The sequence below is a fragment of the Cyprinus carpio genome, chromosome B23 (assembly GCF_018340385.1).
Source record: "Cyprinus carpio isolate SPL01 chromosome B23, ASM1834038v1, whole genome shotgun sequence".
Lineage (NCBI taxonomy): Eukaryota > Metazoa > Chordata > Actinopteri > Cypriniformes > Cyprinidae > Cyprinus > Cyprinus carpio.
The window spans coordinates 25048670-25074111 of NC_056619.1; the positions used below are offsets into that span (position 1 = coordinate 25048670).

Below are 25442 nucleotides of genomic sequence, written 5' to 3' on the forward strand. Positions count from 1 at the left end.
AAGCTGACCAATATAGGTTTCACTGCAAAGAAAAGGGTTTTATGGAATCTGTAGTGTAATCTCTTTATCAGGTGTACCTGCCTTTATGAGCACTTCACTGATAAGATAACCACACACATTAAGCTGTTTCCATGTAAACATTCCCAAACAGTAGAAGACAAAGTTTTTAACTGGATAATGTTATGTTGTTATAAAAAGCACAACGATTCAGAAGCCGTAGGCAAGCAGGGCCCTCCTCGTTTTCCTTAAACATGTTCTCCTCAATGTCCAGGTTTAATTTTGTGTAAGACAGTGAACACTTATGGTGTTAGGTGGTCGAATTGACTTTAAGGGACCCTAGACGGCTGCCTACCTTTGCCTTTAGCACTGTGTCTGCCCATTGCAGATCACCATTTGTGACCGGGATAGGAGCCAGATTGCTCCATGTTCTCTTTTGCTTTGTGGGAGTGGTATGAACGAAAGCAAATACAAACTAATCCGAACTCACTTTTCTCCTGTCTGTTGGGCTGACTGTTTCTCTTGTGCTATCATTACCATTACACAGAATAATTACATCAGCTGCAGCCACTTCCAGGCATCGATCTGTAACTCGAATCAATCCTCTGGAGACACAAGGGGATGAAATAGTGATCTATGGTGGTGTGTGAGGGGAAAAACCTGACTTTCAGGCACCATAGGAGTTCCAGTCTGTAGAATGGTGGGACAGTTCCTGGTATAGCTGCATCTCTTCCTGCAAGCCCTGCTTTCTAAGTGCTCTAATGAGATAGTGGGCAAGAAAAAAATGTCCACGGGATGCTTCATGTGAGAAACGGGAATATGAAGATGTGCGGCGTATGTGTAACGAGTTTCTAATTAAAGCAACTGCGATGTAAGCCCTCGAGGGACTGCTCCTTCCGTCTGAGAGCCTCAATAAATTGGCGAGAATCGACGGCGAATGTTTGGAGACGTTCAAGACGAGCGACGCGTGTCCTCGAGGAGCTTTCACTGGAGTTTTCTCAAGAGACATCAGAAGGGAGTCTGACCTCTCAAACTTCCCACGCTTGAGCGTATTAAAGGACGATTCGCTTTAAAGGATAGCGCGCTCTCTCGCGAGCCTCGCGTGGGGTTATATAGACACCGGACGCTCGAGACTCAATAAAACACAACACGCGCTCAATCGCCTCAGGCTGTGTCGATTGAGGGAAAGAAACGCAGCAACACCAGGCTCCTCAGGTAGGTTTACCAGAGGCATTTATGACTTATGGTGAATCTTTTTTGGGCATTTTTTTTTATCACATCACTCCTAAATTGCTAAGCTTTTTTTATTTCCTTCATACACAAAGTGGATTGTAAATTAGCAGCCTAATCAATGCGCGACTGTGGGATGCCGCTTGGTAGTTTAGTTTTGTAGTCTAGCCAGTTAATTGATCCACACTACGAGTCAAAGTTTGGACATACACAACTGGATTTATATTTCCCATCCAGGATTAAGTGTTAATTGCACATATGTGTCTCTTACATAGTTTAAAGGTGTGGTAATTTATAGGCTATCGCATGTTTTGTTTAATTCCCAATACAACTGCCAAAAAGACATAAACATGTAAACAGAGTAAAAATATGGACTGTAAAATCCACGTGCATCTCAGATGATTTGGTCTCGGACGAATTTAAGAAATTATTTAGACTTTTAATGCTGCAAATGTGAGCACAGTTTGTGTTGAAATCTGTATCTGAGAGACAAGTGTGAGCTTGGGGTTTCTTTCTCTTTCTGACTTTTTCACGTGCTCTTCATGTAGTGTTGCTGTCGAGGAAAAATAGACTTGTGGACTAATATAAACAAGTGCCTACATATCAATAAAGCAATGAATGAGTTGGACCACGTTAGTGAAGGAAAATCAGCCAACAAGTGCTCTGCATTCATGTGAAATCATTCAGTGGTGTTTAAAGCACCACATCTCTTAATGAAGAAAATGTGTGGAGAGATAGTTTGAATAGTTTTGAAGACCTAGCCTAGAGTAGGTGTGTCCATGCTGACTGGTAGGGAAAGCGTTAATTGCACTTCTTTTTTTATTTATTTACGAAATCGTAAAAGCCTCCAAAGTTTATTTTTAACATAAAGTGGACTTTTGCATCTTATAAACCCTGTCACTTCTTCAGCAGACTGCGTGATCCAGGACTTGGGCAGTGCGGGACTCGCGCGCACTCTGGTTGCGGGAGCGATGCGCGCGTTGCGGGCTCTGGTTCTAGTAATGGGGCTCTTCATGTTAATCTGCACTTCTGCACAAAGCGACGCCAGCGTGAACAAGGTCGAGAAAACGTTCAGACGGATAAAAGACATGATGAGACTGGTGGAAAACAGCGCCGACGACGCAAGCGCGCAAAAGAAAGAGAGCGCGCTTAAGCACACTCATCATCTCAAAACGGAAACCGGGGAAACAATTTTAAGTAAGCATGGCATTTAATGCACAGATGTACATGTACCAGTGTTAATGCAATGGATAGTAAAAGGATAAGTAAAAAAAGTTAAGCCAAAATTTTACTTTCTGGTTGTGAAACGTTAGTGGAACATGTCCATTTTCATACTGAGAAACTGACTTCATACATTACCTTGAAACCAGATGATTAAAAGTCATTGTAAAAATTATTTATACACGTAAACTTAGTTAAGAGAAAAGCTCATTTGATGCAATGAGAGTGTGCCTTCTTTTTCCCTGATCTATATTTAAAAGGGATGTGACTTACCCACTAGGGCACCAGCCAAAGTCTTAACTCTCGAAGCATTAGGTGAAACAGTTTTGCATTGCACCTGTTGTGTGCCGAGTCAGACATGTGGTATCGGTGGACAGCGATTCCTAGCTAGGTCAAGTAATCTCTGGCCTACATAAGAGTATGTAAAATAAAAAAGAGAGAAGCAGAAACAGAAGTACTCAAAAAGTGCTGTGTGTTGAATGAATAGTTATAATATTGAATAATAAGAATAAGTGATCATAATGTGTACAGAAAGCTTGTTTTGGGGTCTAAACCGCTTAGTCAGAGCACGTTCATTGCTGGTGATTTGTCTGTGCTTCAGAATCATCCCTCTTGAAGAATCAGTGGATATCCAGGGTTTGACCTTTGAATGTTTCTTTCCTTTCGCAGAAATCTTTCCCAGAGACGTCGAAAAGAAAAAGAAGGTTATCAGGATCTTGACAGGTGAGAGACTTTTGAGTTTTCCGTGACCTCGAAAAAAAAATGGTGTTTGAGAGTTTTAACCTGGCTGTTTTTCTTTCACCAGGTCCTCTTTATTTCAGTCCAAAATGCAGAAAGCATGTCTACAGGCTTTATAATCACACCAGGGACTGCACCAGCCCTGCATGTGAGTACAGTCAAGCATTCCCATCTCTTCAGACCCCACAAACAGGTCACATCTCTGCCCACATGCACCACGACCCTCTACAAACTGTCTTTATATTCATGACAGTCTCATGTCGGCTAGGTGCCCCTGATTTACCCCTGCACATGGAGTTTTAACACAGAAACAGTATAGGCTACAAATTCAGGACTCATCCAGCTGATTATCCAACTCATCCAGCTTTACTCCTGTCCTCAGACTACAAAAGATGCGCGCGACTTCTGACGCGACTGGCAGGGAGTCCGAGATGTCAAGAGGGTTAACTTTACCAGGTAAGTGACTTTTTAATATATTATTTTCTCTTTGAATAAAGGTAATTCAACAAGAAATTGGAGACGAGAGGGAGAATGCAGGATTTCCTTGGCTCTGGAAAAGTCATTAAAATCATGAAAACATATATTTTATATATATATATTTATTTTTCCTTTATTTAAACAGTTGTGGTCAAAAGTATTTTTTTTTTTTTTTTTTTTACTTACACATTTTTACACATAATCTGCAAAATGTTAATTATTAGAATAATAATTATATATAAATTACATTTATTTAAAAAGCATTGATTTATATAAATAAAAATATATTTATATATTTATATTATATAAACTGTATGACATTTAAATAGCACATATATATATATTGTGTGTGTGAATATATATATATATATATATATATATATATATATATATATATATATATATATATATATATATATATATATATATATATATATATTCTAAATTGAACTAGAAAATGTATTTTATATCTTTACTTACTTACTCCCACATTAATTTGCCAGAAATTGTGGGAACACTGGATATGACACAGAAAGATATTAAATATGTAGGTAAATTACGGAAGCAAAACAAAACTGATTTATTCTGCAGATTCAGAGAGGACACATGCACTTTAACGTTTTATGACAGAGAACACATTCCAGGATTAGCTTACTTATCCAAGCTATTACAGATGTGATTTAAGCAAACCTTAAGGCAATCCTTTACATTTCAGTGCTATTTTTTCTAAGACCACTTCGGAGGGGAGTACATGTAACAAACCCTGCTTCCCAATTTTTTACAGATGGAAAAATTTCAGATGCATCCAAGTGCACACATGTATACAAACACAGCCAAGTCTGAAACAGCACTAAACTTCACTTCCTTTATCAAGCAGGTTGAAGCCAAACCAGAGTGACCCAGAAAAAAAAACAGCAGTCAAAGTGCCTTTGGACAAGAGAAGAGAATTTAAACCAACACGCAACATTCCACATAATCAGCACATCGCGTCCAGAACACTGCTCTGCCTCTCGGGAGAATAGATGTGGGAAAGAATTGATATAGCAGTAAACGGACACAGTATAATGGGATGCACTTGCCCAAGGATGGTCTGCTGGACTCAGCATGGAGCCAATGTTAAAACACAGGATGACAGAGAAAGAAAACAGAAAACGCATCTGGCGCACTGGGTTCTGAACCTGTCTGCCAAAAAACAAAACCATTTTCCATCGTTTCATCATGAAAAAAGGGATTGCCATGGTTTTGCGTTTTGTTCTCATCAGATATCAAGACTCGTCACAGTCAGTGCTGATGTTTCGTTCGACATGCCTCAATGGGGTTACAATTCAGAGCCATGACCACAAATTCTCTTAGTTCACTGCGACAAGTGAGAGATTTACTTTTCTCTGTGCTAGAACTGAAAACCAGTTAAGTGCATGAACGTTTCCTTTCGCTTCTGTTTGCCAGCAAACAGGTAGATTTTTGCAGTAAATCCGTTGAAAGCTTTTTGTTTTTGTGTGAGACTGTGAGTGTCTGACGGTGGAATATATTCAGTATATTTTGAGATATGTAAATGTTGTACAAATGAGACTTTAAAAAAACCTGTATAACAAACATATAAGCGTTTGACATACGATGGGATGTGTATATTTAAAAGAAAATATATTTAAATAAATTATGATTGTTTAAACACTGTGGTCTTTAATGTTATAAATATAGACCAAAAAAATTAAAGGTTAATATTCTGAAGCATAAAACTAGTTTAACAGCTTATCTTGGCATCAGAAAATATATTTTTAAGGGAGTTCATGATCTCTTATCACTCATGGTGGATGCTTTGGATGCTTCAGAGATATTGAATTTTTTTGTCTGTAACCACACCAAAGATAACGGTCAACTTCTGTTGATAAATATCTTAGCGATGAGGAAAATTCTCCAGAGGGTTCCCGAAAAGATAAAGAGAATTAACGGGAGAGGAAAGGACTGGAGGAATCAAAACAACTGGCACAACCACAGTCATATTCAAAGAAATGAGGGGAAACGCCATAAATATGTAGTCAAATTTTGCTAAAAATAAGAGGAAAGGCAAAAGTGATTTCAGCATTTTCAGCCGGTTTATTTTGGTGAATTTACTCTCTTCAGAGAGAATGGTCGACAAAGGCAGTTTACAGCTGCTCAAACAAGCATCCTATGACATTTCATTACAACAAATTTTACAATTAAAGACAAAGTGCTTCTCTGTACGCTGTTTGGTTTGTGTGGTTGCTTATGAAGACACTTATTTCAAATGGATATTTACATTCGAGCATCTCATGATGAGGCATTGCAGGTTTCAGGGGATGGTCTCGGTGTGTGTGTGTGTTATGAGTGCTGCTCCAGGAAGGCTTTGCAGCACCTCACACACTGTTCATACACCGTCTCAAAGTCTTTATCACTCCCCTGCAAGTGAAAACAAACAGGAGCCATTAAAATGTAACTGTAAACAGAAATAATGTGGCCAAGCATAGCAGCAAGAGACACATGTGAACTTAAGAATGACCAACAGACAGAAGAGCTGAAATGATTTGATAATCGATTAAGTAAAGAGCCGATTTAGCCCTAATTTACTAAATTAACTAAATCAACTAATTTACTGTCTTAACTTTTCTTTAAAATGTTTATGCACATTAGGATTATTGAACCAAAACAATACATTTTTAGCCTAATTTGTGCTAAAGCAATACCAATGAACAGATTATATTAATATTGGCAGCAGAGATGCAAGCAGATTAAATTCTATACTATTCTAAATAAAACAGCAACAATAAGAACTAAATGTTTTAAATAGTCAATGTACAGTGTACAGAATCATAATCAATGTACAGTGAAAGAAATTCAGCCAAGCATTTACTTTCAAACTGTTTTCACTCAGAAATTGCTAGTAAATTTTACATGCAATTAAAGGGAAACTGCACAAAACACATTGAATTAAAGGGGTCATATGATGTGATTTAAAGTTTTCCTTTCTCTTCGCAGTTTTACAAGCTGTTCGTGCATAGATAAGATCTGTAAAGTTGCAAAGACTAAAGTCTCAAATCCAAAGAGATATTCTTTATAAAAGTTAAAGGGATACTCCACCCCAAAATGAAAATTTTGTGATTAATCACTTACCCCCATGTCGTTCCAAACCTGTAAAAGCTTTGTTCATCTTCGGAAAACAATTTAAGATATTTTGGATGAAAACCGGGAGGCTTGTGACTGTCCCATAGACTGCCAAGTAAATTACACTGTCAGGGTCCAGAAAAGTATGAAAGACATCGTCAGGATAGTCCATCTGCCATCAGTGGTTCAACCGTAACATTATGAAGCGACGAGAATACTTTTTGTACGCGAAGAAAACAAAATAACAACTTTATTCAACAATTTGTCACCTCTGTGTCTCTCCGCATTACCGTAGCAACATTTTGGAGAGCATCTGCTGAATGCAAGCAGCCGTACTCCACAGACGCGCTGTTTTCATTCAAATCATAGCTTAAATACACATTGAAAATGTATCCTTGTGCACGGCTGACACAGAAGAGCGTAAGCTGTTTGCGTTCAGTGGATATTCTCCAAAATGGCGCTACGGTGATGCAGAGAGATACAGAGGAGACAAATTGTTGAATAAAGTCATTATTTTTGTTTTCTTCACATAAAAAAAAGAAAGAACCACTGATGGCAGATGGACTATTCTGACGATGCTTTTCATACTTTTCTGGACCTTGACAGTGTAATTTACTTGGCAGTCTGTGGGACAGTCACAAGCCTCCCGGTTTTCATACAAAATATCTTAATTCGTGTTCCGAAGATGAACAAAGCTTTTACGGGTTTGGAATAACATGGGGGTAATTGATAAATGACAAAATTCTCATTTTGGGGTGGAGTATCCTTTTAAGACTCGTCCACGCCTTCCAAAAACGCCTCATTCAAACATGCCCCCACAAATCTAAGTTACTGTGTTGGAAGATTTGCATAAAACCACCCAAATGTTTACACAAAGGCGGCCTAACTTTTATTCTCACTGTAGTGTTGTTGCCGTCATGGAGATGCAGTGTGTTTCCATATATGGTAAGGAGCATTACAATCCATCACATTCTTGAGGTATTCGGCCAAACACAACGCAATGGATAGCTGGCCAATCAGAGCACACCGCGCTTTTCAGAACGATGAGCTTTGTAAAAATAGATAAATTTCTATAGACTACAATATTAATAAAGTTCACACTAAAAAATTAATAAAGGTTTCACACCAGTGTTATTTTAATATTATTTATATACTAATATAGTATTTATTCCTATTCTGAATTGGCTTGTATTTAAATTTTTATTTTCAATTTTCATTTTTATTTTAGTTTAATTATGTGCTTTTGTCATTTTTATTCTTTTTCTATTTAGCCTTATTTTATTTCAGTTTCAGAAATGTTTGTACTTCAACTTATTTCAGTTATTTGCCATGACAACATTTCTCATTTTTGTGTGTTTTTAAGTTTACATTTGTCATCTTACATTTATATTTTTAATTTATTTCAGTCACCAAAAATTATGTTTGAGAAGGGTTAAAAATATACAGCTTTAGAAGCTGCTGTGCTTAATTGCCATGGATCTCATCTTCTGACACACAATGTATCACCTCCATCAAAAGAAACTGCACTCAAAGGACCACACTTCCTCTCACACTTGAATCTTGAGGGACTAAACAGGAAATCTCAGCTATCTGAAGAGTGATCATCACCACAAGAGCATCTGGCTGACGAACTGTCCGGTTTCCTATTCTGCGATGGCACAAAGTCCTGCCTACTTCAGCCAGCTGGTTTTCTGCCATGAAGAAACACTAGAGAGGAAACATCCAACTTTACACCTTCCACGATTATCTTCAACAATCTCAATGTGGCTGTGACCCACATGTGCTGGAAGCCTTCAGCCTAGGGAAACATCTTCAGAATGTGTCTTTATCAATCCTTAAGAAACCCTCGCACATAAAAGCAAGTTTTCTGATCTTCACAGATGTGTCTTGGAGAGCTGGTGGTGTGAGCGGGATGACCTGACACTGTCTGGAGGAGGAATGCTAATGATCTCAGTTGGGGTGGCCCGTCAGGTTCTTTCCAGTTTCTATTTCTCAACACACTCACCCGGTCCCTCCCTCTCATAATCGGCACTGCTCCCTTCCAAACATCAGTTTTGTGGTTTTACAAGCTGGCTAAATCAACCGTTCTGTCATAATTGAATGTTAGTGACACTTTGTGACGCTAAAGCACCTCTGTTTAAAACTCTAAATAACACTCTTACATTTGCTTCACATTAACAGATGGCGAAAGACCAAAACGCGCACACAGATTCATCCAGAGCTTTTGACCTAATTGTTATAGGGTGCAATTTTGGCATCATTTACTGGCCTTCGTGTTCCAAACCCTCCATGAAACACAAAAGGAGATGTACTGAATAACACAGACAATATTTTCCACGCAATAACAACAGAAGGAGGGCTAAAGCTAGGGCTGGGCGATACAGCAAAAAGTAAAATCCCAATCCTTTCAGAACGATTCTGACCGATTTAAGCTTTCAATTTTTTAGCATTTAACTTGTCAACTTAAAATTTTAACCACATCATTCTATTTACTAACCGTCTGGTTAAAGAAGGTTCTTTTCCAAGTGCTGCACACGTGAAGTGTACAACATGGTGTAAACGTAAAACAAAATCTTTGCAGAAATAATGCATGAAATATGAAGGCAAATACTGTACAAGCTCGTCTTCAACATATCCTTTATGTTGGGAAATAATATAAAATAAGAAAAATGCTAAATATTACTTAGCCAAAAATACATTCTGTTTTATAGGTCAAATCAAAAAGGCAAGAAGTTTAACACCAGTAGATTATTGTTAACTTTAAATATAAATTATAAACATAAATATATAATATAAATTTAAAACAAAGAAGATAACAGCACCATCATGCAAATATTAAATATTACATACACGGTAGTAGTTCTTTACAGGTTTTTGCAATCCACTTCACTGCTTTTCTATTGTTTATTTTATGTAAATATGCACTTGACAGACCTTGACGTCTTCCGCATGAGATGGCATTCTAAAAACGTGACGCTCAAGTTCAATTTGCATCACACGACCTTGTGTCCCCATTCCACTGCCTGCGGGTTTTTAATGCAATGCAAAAACGTATTTCGTGAAATCTGAGACTTTGTTTCATATCAAAAATAACAAAGCACAACATTTATTGCGATTTATTGTATGGGAGGTGCCCTATACAATGTTCCATTCATTAACCGAAAACAGGCTTTAAATCTAAACAGATTTAAGAATTTATTTATTTATTTTTAATTATTGAATGAGAAATTATTAAAATTGAGAAAACAATATTTTTACTCAGCCCTAATTGTCAGCATGTGCAATTGTAACATCTGCTAATATTTTTATACAAAACCACAATTTCTCAGTTTAAAACATTAAAGCATTTTAAATCTATTTTTTGACTTCAGGATACTCAATTATTGCACAAGAGTCATTGACAATTTTCAACTTCAAAAGTTCTTAAAACAAATCCTCTTTTCTTTTTGTGCTCCAAGAGAGAAAGTCATACAGGCTTTGAATGACACGGAGACAGAATTTTCCTTTTTTCCCTTAAAAGCTGTCCTCACCCACAAGGCATTCATATCCAGTGCGTGCTGACAGCTGAAGAAACTCTGCAAACAGAGTACGCCTTAAACACACACAGATATCAACTGAGGAATCCTCATTCTCAAACATCAGTCAGGAGCCATGACCACACAATGCGTCAGATTCTCAGTTCTTCTGCAGAGTCCCCGACAGAGGACATGATTTATTGGCTAAGTATATGATTAAGTCTTTATCCAAGCACGCCACAACCAATTAAGCAGCTTGCAGCATTCCCAAAATGTTTTCTCTACAAAATCACAACCCTTAACCAACCACAAGACTGTAATCCTAAACGAGAAATGTGTATTATTTCTGCACTACTAGCATTAAAATATAAAAATAACAACCACTGGGAAACAAATAATTGGTCCCGCCCACAAACTCACACCATTGGTCAAGTTAATGCTGACTGTCAACGTCAGATTAGTCAGGATGCTCCAATGTTTTAGAAAAAAAAAAAAAAAAAACCTTACCCACAGTTGTCTCATTAAGCTTGGATAGAAATAGAAGTAATGTCCAAAATGTGAAAATATGAATCATCATGAATCATACAAGATTAAATATTAAAAGGGAGTGATTGTTGTGGGAAATATCGAAATAATCTACCAAAGCAAGATTGATCCGAAGCAGTTCCCACACTAGTTAACAGCTGGAGTCGGACGGAGCTGGAATAGTGAGTGTGACATGAGCCCTAAGACATCATATACATTTTATTTTTGGGCCTTTTGCCACTTTGATTGAGCATTTGGCAATAAAAAAACCAGGGATTGGGGCTGATCCTGCTGTGTGCATGTGTGTACACTTACATAGTACGGGTCTTGGATAATAAGCTGTTTTTCAGGATCATAGGAGCCGAGAAGCTCAATCTTGGCTTTGCTGTTTTTCACGCTGCTTGCCTTCTTGTTCAGATCTCTGTAAGAAAACCAGACACACACACACACACACACACTTTAGATCTTGTGCAACCAATGGACTGATTCATAATCTGATTCATATCAATGGTGTGATTCCCCCATGTTCTTTCAGACTAATTCAGGAATATATTTTAAGCAGCAATGGCTCTTGACAGGATCTGACTGTTCTTTCTGCAACAGTCTCCCAGGAGCAAGACGTTGCAACACACACCAAACAGCTGAAATTTTTTTATTATTTATGACAACACACATAACGGCACCTAGGTAGTGACAGCTGGTGTGGCTGATCATGAACAACAAGGATATTAAAAACAAACAATAACTACCAGGGATGTACAAAACTACATATCTTCAAATGAGTCGTGGTTTATCTGAACCAGGAGAGAACATCAGTGTGAAAAAATTATATAAATAGATAAATGGTAACACTTTATTTTCAGGACCCATTCTAACTATTAAGTATATTGGCTGTTTATTAACTAGTACTAATCAAACACATATTAAAGCCTTATTCTGCTTGACCATATATTAGATGCCTTAATGCTACCTCCTACCTAAACTTAACAAATACCTTACTAACTAATATAATAATAAGCAGCAAATTAGGAGGATATTGAGGCAAAATTCATAGTTAATAGTCAGATTTGGACCTTAGAATAAAGTGTGACCAAATAAATGTACCAAATTTGACATTCATTCTTGATGGATTAATTACAGATATTTGATTCTATTTCCAGCCATTATTTTATAGTTAAAGTAATGGCTTATAAAAAACAATTTTTGCCATCACAGGAATACACAGAATGCAGGAATTTCAAGGAACATTTGGCACACTTTTCACACATGCTTGTGCCGTGGGTTCAGCACCTTAACCAAGAGGGGGTCTCATTAACTCTCCAGTTCAGGGATCATCTCTTCCAGGTTTAAACCTTTAGCCTTTAGGATTACCAGCTCAGACCTTTAACCATTAACACCCATACACACATAACATCACAATGCAGACGCAAAATACAATAGTCGGTGACCTCACATGTATATTTTTAACCCCGATTAACCCACGACAGACAATCATCACTAAACATGACTGTGAGATGATATTACGGCAGTCTGTCGAGCTGAGCATCGAAGAAACGAAAGCTGAGACCTAGAATCACAGAGCAAAGACAAGGAATCTAAAGAACTCAGTAATCTTCTTAATAAGCACCAGATCTAGCAGGAACATGTGATCCTGACAATACCCCCCCCCCTCAAAAAAAACCCCATCCAGTAGAAAAAAGACCCTCCTGCCCCCTTTATTTCAGTGTCTTACCTATATCGGACTCAGAATGTTTGATGCCTTCTGCAGTGTTGACAGATTTATTTAATGTATAATTCATTCAATCAGTTTCGCTCGACATCAATCATCATTCTCATGTCAGAAAGACTAAGGCTAAGGAGTAAGCTGGGAGTCAATTCCTACACTCAGCAAATGTCAAGGGCCTCATTGCTGCTCATAGCTTTTGCACTAGAAAACACAATGAGAAGCAAACCACTTTTCTTAAATTCTCATCAAACGTTCCCTAACAATATCTCCTTTGAGGACGAAACAAGAAAATGGCAGAAACACATCATGGTTGTAGGCAGCAAGTAATATCCAGTAATATAGATATTAACAAACCTATATTATCTAATAATAAATGGATCTTGGAATATATATATATATATATATAATATATATATATATATATATATATATATATATATATATATATATATATTTGTTCCTGTGATGCTGATTTGCTTCTCAAGAAACATTTCTTATTCTTATCATTTTTGAAAACAGTTGTGCTGCTTTATATTTTAGAGCAGTGGTTTTCAACCTGTGGTCCGCGGCCCCCTAGTGGGTCGCGATGGTATTGCAGGTGGGCCGCCAATTACTATTAAAATAAATAATAATGTAAAAATGTCTAAGTCATAACATAATAACATCATTTCATATATATAATTAAATAATCCAGAGTTATTTTCTGTTCATTGCCAGTTCATTCTAGGGCTGTGCGATAGAAATCGTCATAAAATCAAGATTTGAGCGTGTGCGATTTCTAAATCGCTTTATAGCACGATTTTCCGCGGCTCTGACCTCCCGCAGTATGCCATCCGATCTAATCAGAATGAAGCGCGCCTAGCGCGAGAACAGAACAGACTGGGAATATGCCTACGTAACTCCAGGTTCACACACAGTCTTTGATGCGCCTTTTTTCCGAGCCCATGTGAACGGATCAGAGTGTTCACACTGTACGCGGTAAAAGGCTAGAAATAAAAGCGTGCAAAAAAAATTAATATCTAGCACATGAGCATAGAGAGAGTTGTGAGTGCACAGGACGCAGTTTTGAGAGGAGACACGTTTTAAGTGCGCACACTCTCTCCGGACGAGAGCAGCGTCTATCTGAGCACGCGCGTCTGGTTTTGTGACAGAGCAAAATAAATCTGCGTGAGAGCGGAGAGATTCGCGCTCGTGCATTAATTTAATGTGCTTTCGCGTTACATTTATGCGCTCTCGCTGCTGCTTCTGCACCGCATACACATACTGTATACGCAGTGCAAACGGAGTAGGCCTATGTGTGAACCTGTATAATGTATAACAAATCTATTTCAACACCTGAGGCACCGCTACAATTAATGAGCTCTATAAACAATGTATGGCAAAAAAGAAAAAAAGTCCCTGGACACAGGATTTATTTATTTATATATTTTTAAATTTTGTTACACCTTTACTATAGTGATTATTCTGACTTATGTCTGTTCTAGAGACGTTACAACTTTTTGATAAAGCTCTAATTGGTTTTCTTTTGGAAATATGTGTCAAATTCATCCTGAATGCATTTATGACTGTAAAGCACATCTGTGTGTGTCAAAATTGTAATTAAAATCGAAATCGCAAAATTGATCAAAGAAATCGCGATAGGGTTTTTTTTTTTTTTTTTTTTTTCATATCGCACAGCCCAAGTTCATTCAACAAATACAGTTAACATTCTAGCTTCTGAATACTAAGTTATTAACCCAACGATAGCTGGGTCAGTTAATTTTTTTGCAGTGGGCCGCGCAAACATATGTGTTTGGTTGTGTGGGCCGCGAGCTGAAAAAGGTTGGGAACCACTGTTTTAGAGGAAACCATGATACCTTTTTTCAGGATTCTTTGATAAATAAAAAGTTCACAAGAACAACATTTATTTGAAATAGAAATCTTGTGTGTCAATGTAAAAATGTGTTTACTGTCACTTTTGATCAATTTAATGTGACCTTGCTGAACAAAAGTATTATTTTCTTTGAGGGCAGCATTTATCTATCTGCCATTCAAAAGTTTGGGATGAGTAAGATTTTTAATGTTTGAAAGAAGTTTCTTATGCGTATCAAGGCTGCATTTATTTGATCAAAAATACAGAAAAAAACAGTAACATTGTGAAGTAATATCGCAATTAAAATATATATATATTTAGATATACTTTAAATGTATTTTTGTGATTCAAAGCTGAATTTTCATCAGCCATTACTCCAGTCTTCAGTGTCACATGATCCTTCAGCTCTCAGAATTCATCAAAAATATCTTAATTTGTGTTCTGAAGATGAATGGAGGTCTTACAGGTTTAGAACAACATGACGGACGGTGAGTAGTTAATGACAGAATTTTCAGTTTTGGGTGAACTATCCATTTAAATAGCTTGAAAAGATTTCTGTTTTGATTATATAAAATGAATATATATTTTGAATATATAAAAGTAAATATTTTTCTCTTTTTAATATATCATAATATACTGTAAATTACAAATTTAATTAAGGTAATGCTTTTTTGGGGTTGGGCGAGGATGTTATATCTTACAAAAGGCACCGGAATAACCAGATTTATGGTTGGTTAACACCAACTGAACCCCTGCACGTACCTCAAGTTGCTTTCGTCCATGCAGAGGATGTGATCAAAAGTCATGAAGTCATCTTTGGTGACCTAACAAACAGAAAGACTGTATGAGTAACGCATGTAACACTTCATTTACATTGTCCTGCAGTGACCCATTCGGCACGGGCCAGTGGTTTCGGCTCACATCCACCCCTCTTTCTCCATTTTCCTCTCAAATCTGCCGCCAAAAGAGCACGGCGCTGGCTTGGACAAGCTCCAGGGAACACGAGCAAAGGGCCAGAGAGCTAGTAGATGTGCCGTCTTTGTCTGTCCGGACATTCGCTCCCCTCACTCAAGACACGGAGTTAAGAAACGGATCAAAGCACATCTGTGGCTGCAAGTAAGTTTGTGCGTATATTGAGCAAGAGCACATGATTCATTTGGGATGTTACTGCACAGAGACAGTCATAATAGTAATATATGTTTTCAATTTACAAAAACAACTAAGTGCAAAAACTGGAAATCATGAACGACACATAAGGGGGTGGGGTGGGGGGGACAAGAAACGCCTGCCTCGGCTACATGTGTTTTCTTGTATAATTGGGGGCTGTGATTTGTGTGAGGTCAACAGGACAAATATGTCTTTAGTGTGAGCTCAGCTCTGTACAGCCTCGTGTGAACCTGACCTGTAAAGGCCGAACTAAAGCCTGCTCACATGACTGGAATATCTGACTGACGGCTGGAAAATGTGGGTGGAAAGCACCCGAGTCTGATAGTAATAGGCCAAACCATGTATATTTCAGACACGGTGATGCAGCAGCCAACTTAACATTTGACAAGTTTCAACGACACACAGGTTGGGATTTGCTTAAAAACACAACAAGGAACAAGGAACAAAAAAAGTGTTGAAAATCGTCAAATAAGTGGTGTGGTAAAACTGGTTAATTTACTTCATGAAATAATCTTTTTTGACAAGTTGTACAAGTGCTATTGCTTGCTTTTTTCATTATGATCTTTTTTATTTGATCATTAAGACTGTTTTTGAAACAATATAATATAATATACTGTTGAGCAGCTGAAGTCTTGTATCAAGTGAAATTGGGCAAAAATTTTGCTTGCAAAACATTCATAATTAGTATCCTCAATTATCAAACTTTTTTGGAGTGTGTTACAGCCATCAGATTTTATTGCATTTAAAGAAAAGGTCCTAATTTTTCTGATTTGGGTTTGTATAATATAATAATTAAACAATCCAGCCAAAGATGTTATCGAGTTTTATTGATAATTTAAATTATTATTATTGTTTTGGATGGACTTTCTGCAATGCTCCTTAAAAGAACACCGGTGATGTCTAAACTTCTCACTTCTGTTTTTTTAAAGCATCGTCTTTATTTTGGCTTCATTTAAACAGCTATAAACATACAAGGCAGCATTAAAGTTTACCAAAATCTGTTAAGCCCCTATCTATTTCACATAAAATTGCTTTAATGTTATATAAATTCACTCATTCATTTATTTTATATGCTAGAAAGCATATTGCTTTATTGTGAATCATCACATACACACAGTAGAGGCACCAAATCTGACAACACAACATAAGAGTTTACCAAAATCTGTTATTCTGCTCTATTTCCCACACAATAGCTTTATTGTTATCCAAATTAACACTAGTGATATCTACACTTCTTTATTTTATATCCTAGAAAGCATATTGCTCTGAAAACAGCTGTAGATTTACGGCAGGGTCACCAGTGAATCAGTTAGCCAATGCCTATGCTTTTATATCATTAATACAATGAGTAGTGGTTTAGTATTGCATGTATAAGAGTAACTGTCAAACTGTAATGATTTCAATAACCACTAATGCAGCCTTGTCAGATTTGATGACCCTGCTCTGTGTGTGCAGCTGTTCACATCAGACCAAGCGGATTGTTTCCAAGGAGATTAGACATCAGAGTGAATATGGATAACACTGAAGCCATTGTGTATGAAATAGAGCGGGTTATGGATTTGCTTAACCTCTAATGCAGCCTTGTCAGATTTAGTGAACCTGCTGTATGTCTGTAGCTGTTCACATCAGAGGAAAGCACTTTCTAGGAAATAAAATAAATTCAGACATCACCAGTGAATTTGTTCATTAAAGTTGTTTTATGTTTATTTACTGCAGTCACAATGATGTATTGGAAAAAAAATTCAAATTCCAAGTTTACATTTTGCAATTCAGTTTTCTGGTTTCCGCCATGAAATTAAGATTACTATTGAGATTTGTCTAAAACTTTTGACTTTTTTTTTCTTCATAATTGTGAGTTTATATCTTACAATTTTGAATTTTCTTCTCAAAATTCTGGCTTCTTCTCAGAAAAAAAGTCAGAATTGTGAGAAACAAAGTAGCAAATATCTATTTCCAAGCGTGTTCTCATATGCACATTTAATGAATGGTGACCTGTAGTAATTCGGCACCCTTTCCCATTTTTTGGAACACTATTTTGAGTTAGGCTACATTGTCTGTTCTTGTACTGTTGTTGTACTGTTCTTCACAAACTGAAAGTATTTGTCACATACCTGACCAAATCAGTGTTTTGAGTGAATGATTCAATGACTCACTTATAAATAGAATCATTTGTCGCCACCTACTGGCATAACTATATAGTCTGCTAAAGAATCACTACTAAAGGCACTGTCACAGTGACGATAACTATAAAGTTTTAACAATTGTTCTAAATCTCTGAAAATAGGAAAATCCACAGCACAGCTATAAAAAGCAACATAGTTGGAATGACTTTCCAGCTGATAAACGATAAAAAAAACATTTACAGCCAATCAGAATCCACCAACTTTAAAGTGCTTGAGCAATTAAACCTAAAGGTAACGTAACAGTAGTGGGCGCTCATGGCGAACAAAGTTAATATAGCTAATATAGTTATCGTTATAGTTAGCTATCCAACAGAATTTAACAAAGAAAAAGCTGCTATGTTTGTTTGTGGGACAGTTACATCTCCTGTCCTGCACCAGTATGGCTTCCCTGGAAAGAAAGTTTGCTCCCTTTAAATGATGTTTTTGTGATTTATGCATGTGCTATGAAGGATATGTTGATGATACATTGTGGACCAACTGTTTTTTATCAAAATACAGACCATAAACTATTTGGAAGCAAACTGAAAACAACAAACTCTGTGGAGAATTTTCCTCAGGAAATGTACAAGCAAAGATGAAAAACAGCAGAAAACACAAGAGACGATGGAGAAGAGGGGTCAACAGCAGAGAGACACTGGATGCCTGTCAAAATCAATTTATAGGAAAGAAGTTAAAAATACAGAAAAAGATAAAATGTCTATGGTGCCTGACAAAGATGAAGTGCCTTTGGCTGTAAATTGTGATTAGATAATGCTCACACAAGCTCTCCTGCCAAATCTGCCTTTATTTGTGTATGTTTGAGGTTTCCATATGAGCGACTTCTTGCACTCATTCTGTAACACACAAAATCCCACATCTGCAGTACCTGTCGTGCCCTGTGATCTGTCTCTATGCCATGTTTCCTGAGGCAGGCCAGACCACGGGCGTCAGGAGAGCTGCCAGTATTCCAATCTGAGGTGGCACCAGAGTCTATAACCCACTGTAACACACAGAGAACACGGTTCTAGCTACGAGTGCTAATCAGGTCCCCACCGTACCTGCCGCGCAATGTGCCTCATAGACACGCCGTGTCGCTTCATGCAGGCCTGGCCGCGGTGATCCGGGGGGTTTCCGATCTCATAGGTGGATGTGGCGGCACTGTCTATTCTCCACTGGAGACACACATACATAAAGCATTATGATGATCACAGCAGTACACATAAATATTTATGAACACACACAGACAGAATTATTTTTTGAAGAACTTGGAACTATATGTTACGATATAGCAGTTTGCTACTGCCACAAAAATGCAAGTTAAGTATGTACAATAGGACTGTGTTGGCCAAGCATTTATATTTGAATACTTCTGGCTGGAATAAATCTGACACCGCTTCTTTGTATTTTGGCTTGGGGCTAAGGTTTTGACTTTTATTGTTCTTGTCAAACTTTTTGAACAGCAACATTTTTTTACGATTTCATGTTTGACTATTGTGCAACCATAGAAATATCAAACCTCCACAAGAGCAAGCGTAACATGATCGTGATACGGATGCTCTCAACCAAAGGGTAGATGAGGTGCGGGGCTAAAAGTATTTCAAAATATTTATGAAGTGCTTTGGCACTGGAATGCAGATTTGTTACATACCTGCTATAACACTATTGACAAACTTCAAGACCAGCCAATTACTTTCGTCCAAAAGGTGATGCACAGTGCATTGAATTCACAATTGACTGAAGTACATGCGATTAGTTGTGAGTCTTAGTAAGCCGGGAGAAAGCGCTAATGTATACACCATTCAGTAAAAGTAGCATCACGTGCAGTGACTTACTTTGTCCACCGCCCCATTGTCTGTGGCCATTTTCCGGAAAACAGCCTCAGCGATTGGGGATCTGCAGATATTCCCTGGGTATTTAGGAAAGAAGAAATATTTTAGTAGACAAGTTTTATTCTGTCTAACTCTGAATAAATGCCATATACACAAACACAGTTGTTCTGTATATTTCAAGACTGATCTTATACTCTTATTTTTTTTTTTGGAAAACTGTGGCTTTATTTCAAGAAATGTATGACAGTACTTATACTCTTATTTTTTTTTTGGAAAACAAAATAAACACCGAATTTTTTTCTGGATTTCCCCCCAAACTAGGGAGCCCGGGAGGTCACCTGTAGGAGAAAAAAAATACAATCCGTGGCGACGGTTTTGCAATCTGTCCCCTCAGTTTGTAAACCGTACCCATGAATTCTTAATCCGTGCGCAGGCTTTCACAATCAGTTCCCTTGGATTTGTAAACTCACAGGTTTTTGCCCCCCCCCCCCCCCCCAAAGCAGGTTAATTTGTGTTTATTAAACATTATTTTTCATAGTATACTATGAGACCATGATCCGCACTCACAAAATAGTCTTCTTTTTAGCATTAATTTTACATTAATCACCAATAGGATAATACACCGCCGCCTGTGTTTTATAGCCTAAAATAAACGCTAAAAAGAAGAAAAAAAACAAAACAAAAAAACGATAGAGTTTCGAGAGAATAAGGTAAAAAGCAATACAAAACAAATAAAGTGCCAGTTATATTGTCATTCCTTTGCTCTCTAACTGAATGCAATGTTATAATAGGCCTAGTTATTTAATAATAACATTAACAGTGAAGCATGCATCTAACATCTAGGGAAAAAGCTTAGTATAATAAACTCACCAAAATAAATCTTCATGTTAAGAAAGAATAGTACACAAACACATTTCCAAAACTGTAAAAGGTTATTTAAAAATAAAGCATTCATTAATTATTTTATGACAAAAATTTTACTTTCTTAAATGCATTTAGCATATAAATTAAAATAATAATAAAAATAACTATTATTTTTATTATTATTATATATTATTATACAGGTTATGCATGAGAATCTTTTATCCAAAACGACTTACAAAAGAGGAACAAACTACTTCAGAGTCAGTCACAATGCCGGGTTAATTATACAATAATAATCAAGTGCTAAGATTATCACAAATTAAACAAGATTTTGATGCACATCTTTCTTATTAAATCCTTGTATTCCACCTCGTACTACAGTTGATAGAAAATCACTTAAGACACTTTGCTGTAGGCCTATTCCACATAATAATATTCAATAAAACTGTATGTTAAAACGTAGACTACCGAGGAGCTTGCTGCATGAATCCGTGAGTACAGTTTACAAATCCGAGGGAACGGATTGCGAAAGCATGCACACAGATTATGAATTTGTGGGTACAGATTCAAAAACAGAAGGTACGGTTTAAAAAATCTGAGCGCACAGATTGGAAATCCGTGGGTACGGTTTATTATTGTGATTTGTTTAACAGAGGGAACAGTTTAAGAATTTGTGAGTACGGTTTACAAACTGATGGGACGGATTGCAAAACTGTCTGCACTGATTTTTGTTTTTCCTACAGGTGACATCTCGGGCTCCGTAGTAACTTGAAAAGAACATAGACAGATTTTTTCACTGTAAGCATGACCCCAAACTTTTTAACAATAGTGTATATTTATACATTTCACACACACTTTTATTTATTTATTTATTTTTATTTATTATTTTAGAAAAAGTTGTGTGTGCTCAATTCCTGCTTCTTCCTGCAGAAAAATGATCTCTATGAAGAATTTCAGTTGGGTTTCAGGCCCCATCATAGCACAGAAACTGCACTTGTTAAAATTACAAATGACTTGCTTCTTGCATCAGACCAAGGCTGCATCTCATTGCTAGTTTTACTTGATCTTAGTGCTGTGTTCGACACCATAGATTATGACATACTCATAGAATACAAAACTATACAGGTATCCAAGGGCAGGCTTTAAGATGGTTTAGATCCTACCTGTCCGATCGCTACCACTTTGTTTATCTAAATGGGGAGTCATCTCATTATCACCAGTAAAATATGGAGTGCCACAAGGATCTGTCCTAGGTCCTCTGCTATTTTCAATATACATGTTGCCCTTTGGTAATATCATTAGAAAATACGGGATTAGTTTCCACTGTTATGCTGATGATACTCAACTATATATCTCAACAAGACCAGATGAAACTTCTAAATTATCTAAGCTAACAGAGTGCGTTAAAAATGTAAAAAATTGGATGACCAATAATTTTCTCCTATTAAATTCAGATAAGACAGAGATATTACTTATTGGACCAAAAAACATTACACAGAATCTCGTAGATAACAATTTGCAACTAGACGGATGTACTGTTACTTCCTCCTCCTACTGTTAGTTCCTACGGTCAAAAATCCGGGTGTTATATTAGACAGTAACTTGTCTTTTGAAAATCATATTTCCCATGTTACAAAAACAGCATTCTTCCATCTTAGAAACATTGCCAAGGTATGAAACATGTGACCTGTTTCTGATGCAGAAAAGCTAGTTCATGCATTCATGACCTCTAGACTGGACTATTGTAATGCACTGTTGTCCTGCATCTTCAATAAACAAGCTACAGGTAGTCCAAAATGCAGCAGCTAGAGTCCTTGCCAGGTCAAGAAAATATGATCATATTAAACCAATACTACAGTCTTTGCACTGGCTACCTATAAATTTCCGTATCAGTTACAAAATATTATAACTTACTTATAAGGCCCTTAATGGTTTAGCTCCCATGTACCTTACTAGTCTTCTCCCACGCTACAATCCATCACACTCCCTAAGGTCACAAAATGCTGGACTTTTGATAGTACCTAGGATAGTAAAGTCCACTAAAGGAGGTAGAGCTTTTTCAGATTTGACTCCCAAACTCTGGAATAGCCTTCCTGATAATGTTCGGGGTTCAGACACACTTTCTCTGTTTAAATCTAGATTAAAACACACCTCTTTGGCCAAGCATTCAAATAATGCATCTCATAATTTTGGACTGCAGTTATATCTGATCAAATGCGCAATTATTATTCTTTAGCTTGGGTTAAACTAATTAATTTTACGTGGCTGGAACTGCAGCTACGCTAATTATGTCTCTATTTGTTTCTCTGTTTTGCCACGGGATTTACACAAGCTCCAGTCTGGATCCAGAACACCTGAGAAGAGATGATGCCTCAGAGCCTCAGAGGACCTCAGATGATGCTAACCCAGAGACAACATACAGAACTACCACATTTTGCTATAAGTTTGATTGCATAATTGCTGTTAATAGTGTTAATCGTCTGTTTGTTTTTACGTCTTTTATTTGATTTTTCCGAACATTTCTGCCGTATGCACATAAACTGACAGTCATCACTGATAAGCTACTACTAAATATTGTAGAAACTTAATTTTCTGTAAAGTTGCTTTGTATTGGTATCGTAAAAAGCGCTATACAAATAAACAAAACTTAATTAAGTCATTGCTATATTATATTAAAACATACCCAAAACCCATTATGAAACAAAAAAGAATCCACAGACAATAAAATATAACATCTTATGCAAAATGATATCAAAACATATCCTAATGCCATTATGAAAATAAGAAAGCTCTCGAGACGGGGATAGTTTAGCAATATGACTCAACTGAGGAAAGTGAAAAAAGACCAAACTACTACCTACAATATTAACGCAATGTGTTCATTAATGTATGAACGGATGAGATATATACATATTTATAGTTGATATCAACATAACATATATCAATCACATAACCAACGCAATGTGTTCATTAATGTATGAACGGATGAGATATGCGTGTGATTGCCGGTAAGTGAGCTCACGATTACATCTTTCAATCACTGAATGAGGCCAGTGAAACATTGACTGAAACAGCCATGACCGTTTCCTCAAGCTGTAATGTTGCCTTATCAACAGCCCGTTTAAACATCACAATCAAATCAAAGAAGGTCTGGTGATATTTCATAAACTTTCTTACCCAAGCACACGAATAACACCGACCTTCCGCTGGGAGTCGCCATATTGGTCACTAAAATAGGTCCCCGCGCCACCACTGAGGGTTGTCTAAGTTACCGCCTGTTCCAAATTCAACAAGGTAGCCCCTAGATTAAACAAGATTCAGCTAGAGTTTAAAGGCTGTGTTTGATTTTACTCGCATACATAGAGTAAACAGCGGATAAAATAAATAGTTGCTTTTAAAATCTATTTTTAAAGAAATTAGTAGACAGTGGGGGAATTCCAAACGGCTTTTTGCAGGGCACTTTGGGAATGGGAGTGTTGCCAATTTAGCAATTTTGTTGCTAGATTTAGCAACTTTTCAGATTACACTTGCAACTTTTTCTTCCAAATGCACCTAGCAACAAATTTAGCTATCTTTAAAATTTTATATGGCAACTTTTAGCAACTTTTGATAAGTGACTCAAACGATAAAAATACACATTTTCTATCTAAATTAGACAAAAAAAGGAAACCAAAGATGCCTAGCAGTACGCACATCACGTGAATTAAGTTAACTGCTATTTGAAATTGTTCAATAATAATTACGGTAAATGTGTTCCACTTGAAGCGGCGCTACGCAGACCGATCGGTGTATGACATCAAAGTACCGTGCTTTGACGTCAAACAACACCGATTGGTCTGCACAGCGTTGCTTCAGGTCGAACACACTTATTATGATGCACCTTGTTAGTAGCTTGTACACAAAATACAATACGTAATTTAAAATGCAGTTAAGAAAAACCCTGTGAAAAAACAATAAGGAAAATTCCTTCATATAGTAGACTATTTTTACAGACAGTGTAGCATACTAACAAACTACTAATATGCTGCTTAAAACTATAATTGTTCAGAATGTATAGTTTTACTAGTTTACTAGCTAATAAAAAACTTCAATTGTAATTGTTCAAAAATGCGTAAGTGTTCAATAATTCAGTATTGTATTTAAAAATACAGTTATTTATATTTTTATATTAATATATTATGCATTCATATTATTTTACGAACAAATCGAAATGAACATATATAAATATATATATTTTTTGCTGAGATTTGATGCAGTGACAATTTTGTGTTGTGATTAGATGATGACGTCATCGCACAATGACATCACAATGTCATTTAGCAACTTTTAGCAACAAACCGACCTTCCTTTAGCAACTTCACATGAAAATTAGTTGGCTACACTGAAGGGGACACCATTTGTAGGGACGTTCCAAACGAAAGTGAGCAACTGAATCCCTTCACGAAGGGCCCTTCCAGTAGTCCGTTATTAAAGGCAAAAAAATTATACTGACAACACACTTTCACGTTTATCCTGTAGACATATAGTTAAGCTATAAATTCCTACACAATTGACAATACTGCCCCTGTGACAAGAGGAATCTTCTCCAACAATATATGAAAAAAAATCACAGACTGCATTTAATGTGGCGTATAGGTTACAGTTTTGAGTAGGAAATGTCTCATATTATGTTTTGCCAGTAAGCTACTGTACGCAGTAATGATTAAGAAACTTTTCTCTGATGTCTTTTCAGGCTTGCATTTATAAGCCTAATCAGTTCCGGTCCTTGATTCTGATTGGTTGAGCCACGTTCGAAGCTGTTGTAAATTACACTACAAACATACACCTTTGTTTACATCTTTATGTTGCTCGGAAACCAAAACTGTTTCTGAGGAAATACATTGTGTGGTGGAAGAATACCGTTTTTATTAATATCATTACACTTTATTTGCTCTGTTTAATTCTGTGAAACCTTACTACGTGTATGGAATAACTGTTTTATAAAAGCAATAATCCCGTGAAGCCGTGGTTTACAGTGAA

General features: G+C 36.8%; 1 protein-coding gene and 1 long non-coding RNA gene across 5 annotated transcripts; one reads left to right on the plus strand and one right to left on the minus strand.

The window, feature by feature from the left end:
• Nucleotides 1-484: 484 nt before the first annotated feature.
• Nucleotides 485-5324, plus strand: LOC109056625. 3 transcript variants are annotated; one of them, XR_006158190.1, is made up of 6 exons: nucleotides 485-1212; nucleotides 2137-2424; nucleotides 3118-3171; nucleotides 3254-3334; nucleotides 3455-3642; nucleotides 4538-5324. It is a non-coding gene; the product is annotated as an uncharacterized LOC109056625 (long non-coding RNA). The 3 variants fall into 3 exon arrangements; XR_006158188.1 differs by having other exon boundaries at nucleotides 487-1212; nucleotides 3569-3642; XR_006158189.1 differs by having other exon boundaries at nucleotides 487-1212; nucleotides 2140-2424; nucleotides 3569-3642.
• A 410-nt stretch (nucleotides 5325-5734) lies between these two features.
• On the minus strand, nucleotides 5735-23730 carry acp1 (acid phosphatase 1). 2 transcript variants are annotated; one of them, XM_042750618.1, is made up of 6 exons: nucleotides 23601-23730; nucleotides 19563-19636; nucleotides 18617-18730; nucleotides 15164-15225; nucleotides 11139-11244; nucleotides 5735-6081 (listed from the first exon to the last, which is right to left on the minus strand). In XM_042750618.1, the coding sequence occupies exons 1-6, from the start codon at nucleotides 23641-23643 to the stop codon at nucleotides 6004-6006; spliced, it is 477 nt and encodes a 158-aa protein (XP_042606552.1). In that variant the 5' UTR covers nucleotides 23644-23730; the 3' UTR covers nucleotides 5735-6003. The 2 variants fall into 2 exon arrangements, with proteins under 2 accessions (XP_042606552.1, XP_042606551.1); XM_042750617.1 differs by lacking the exon at nucleotides 18617-18730 and adding an exon at nucleotides 18789-18902.
• Nucleotides 23731-25442: the final 1712 nt, after the last annotated feature.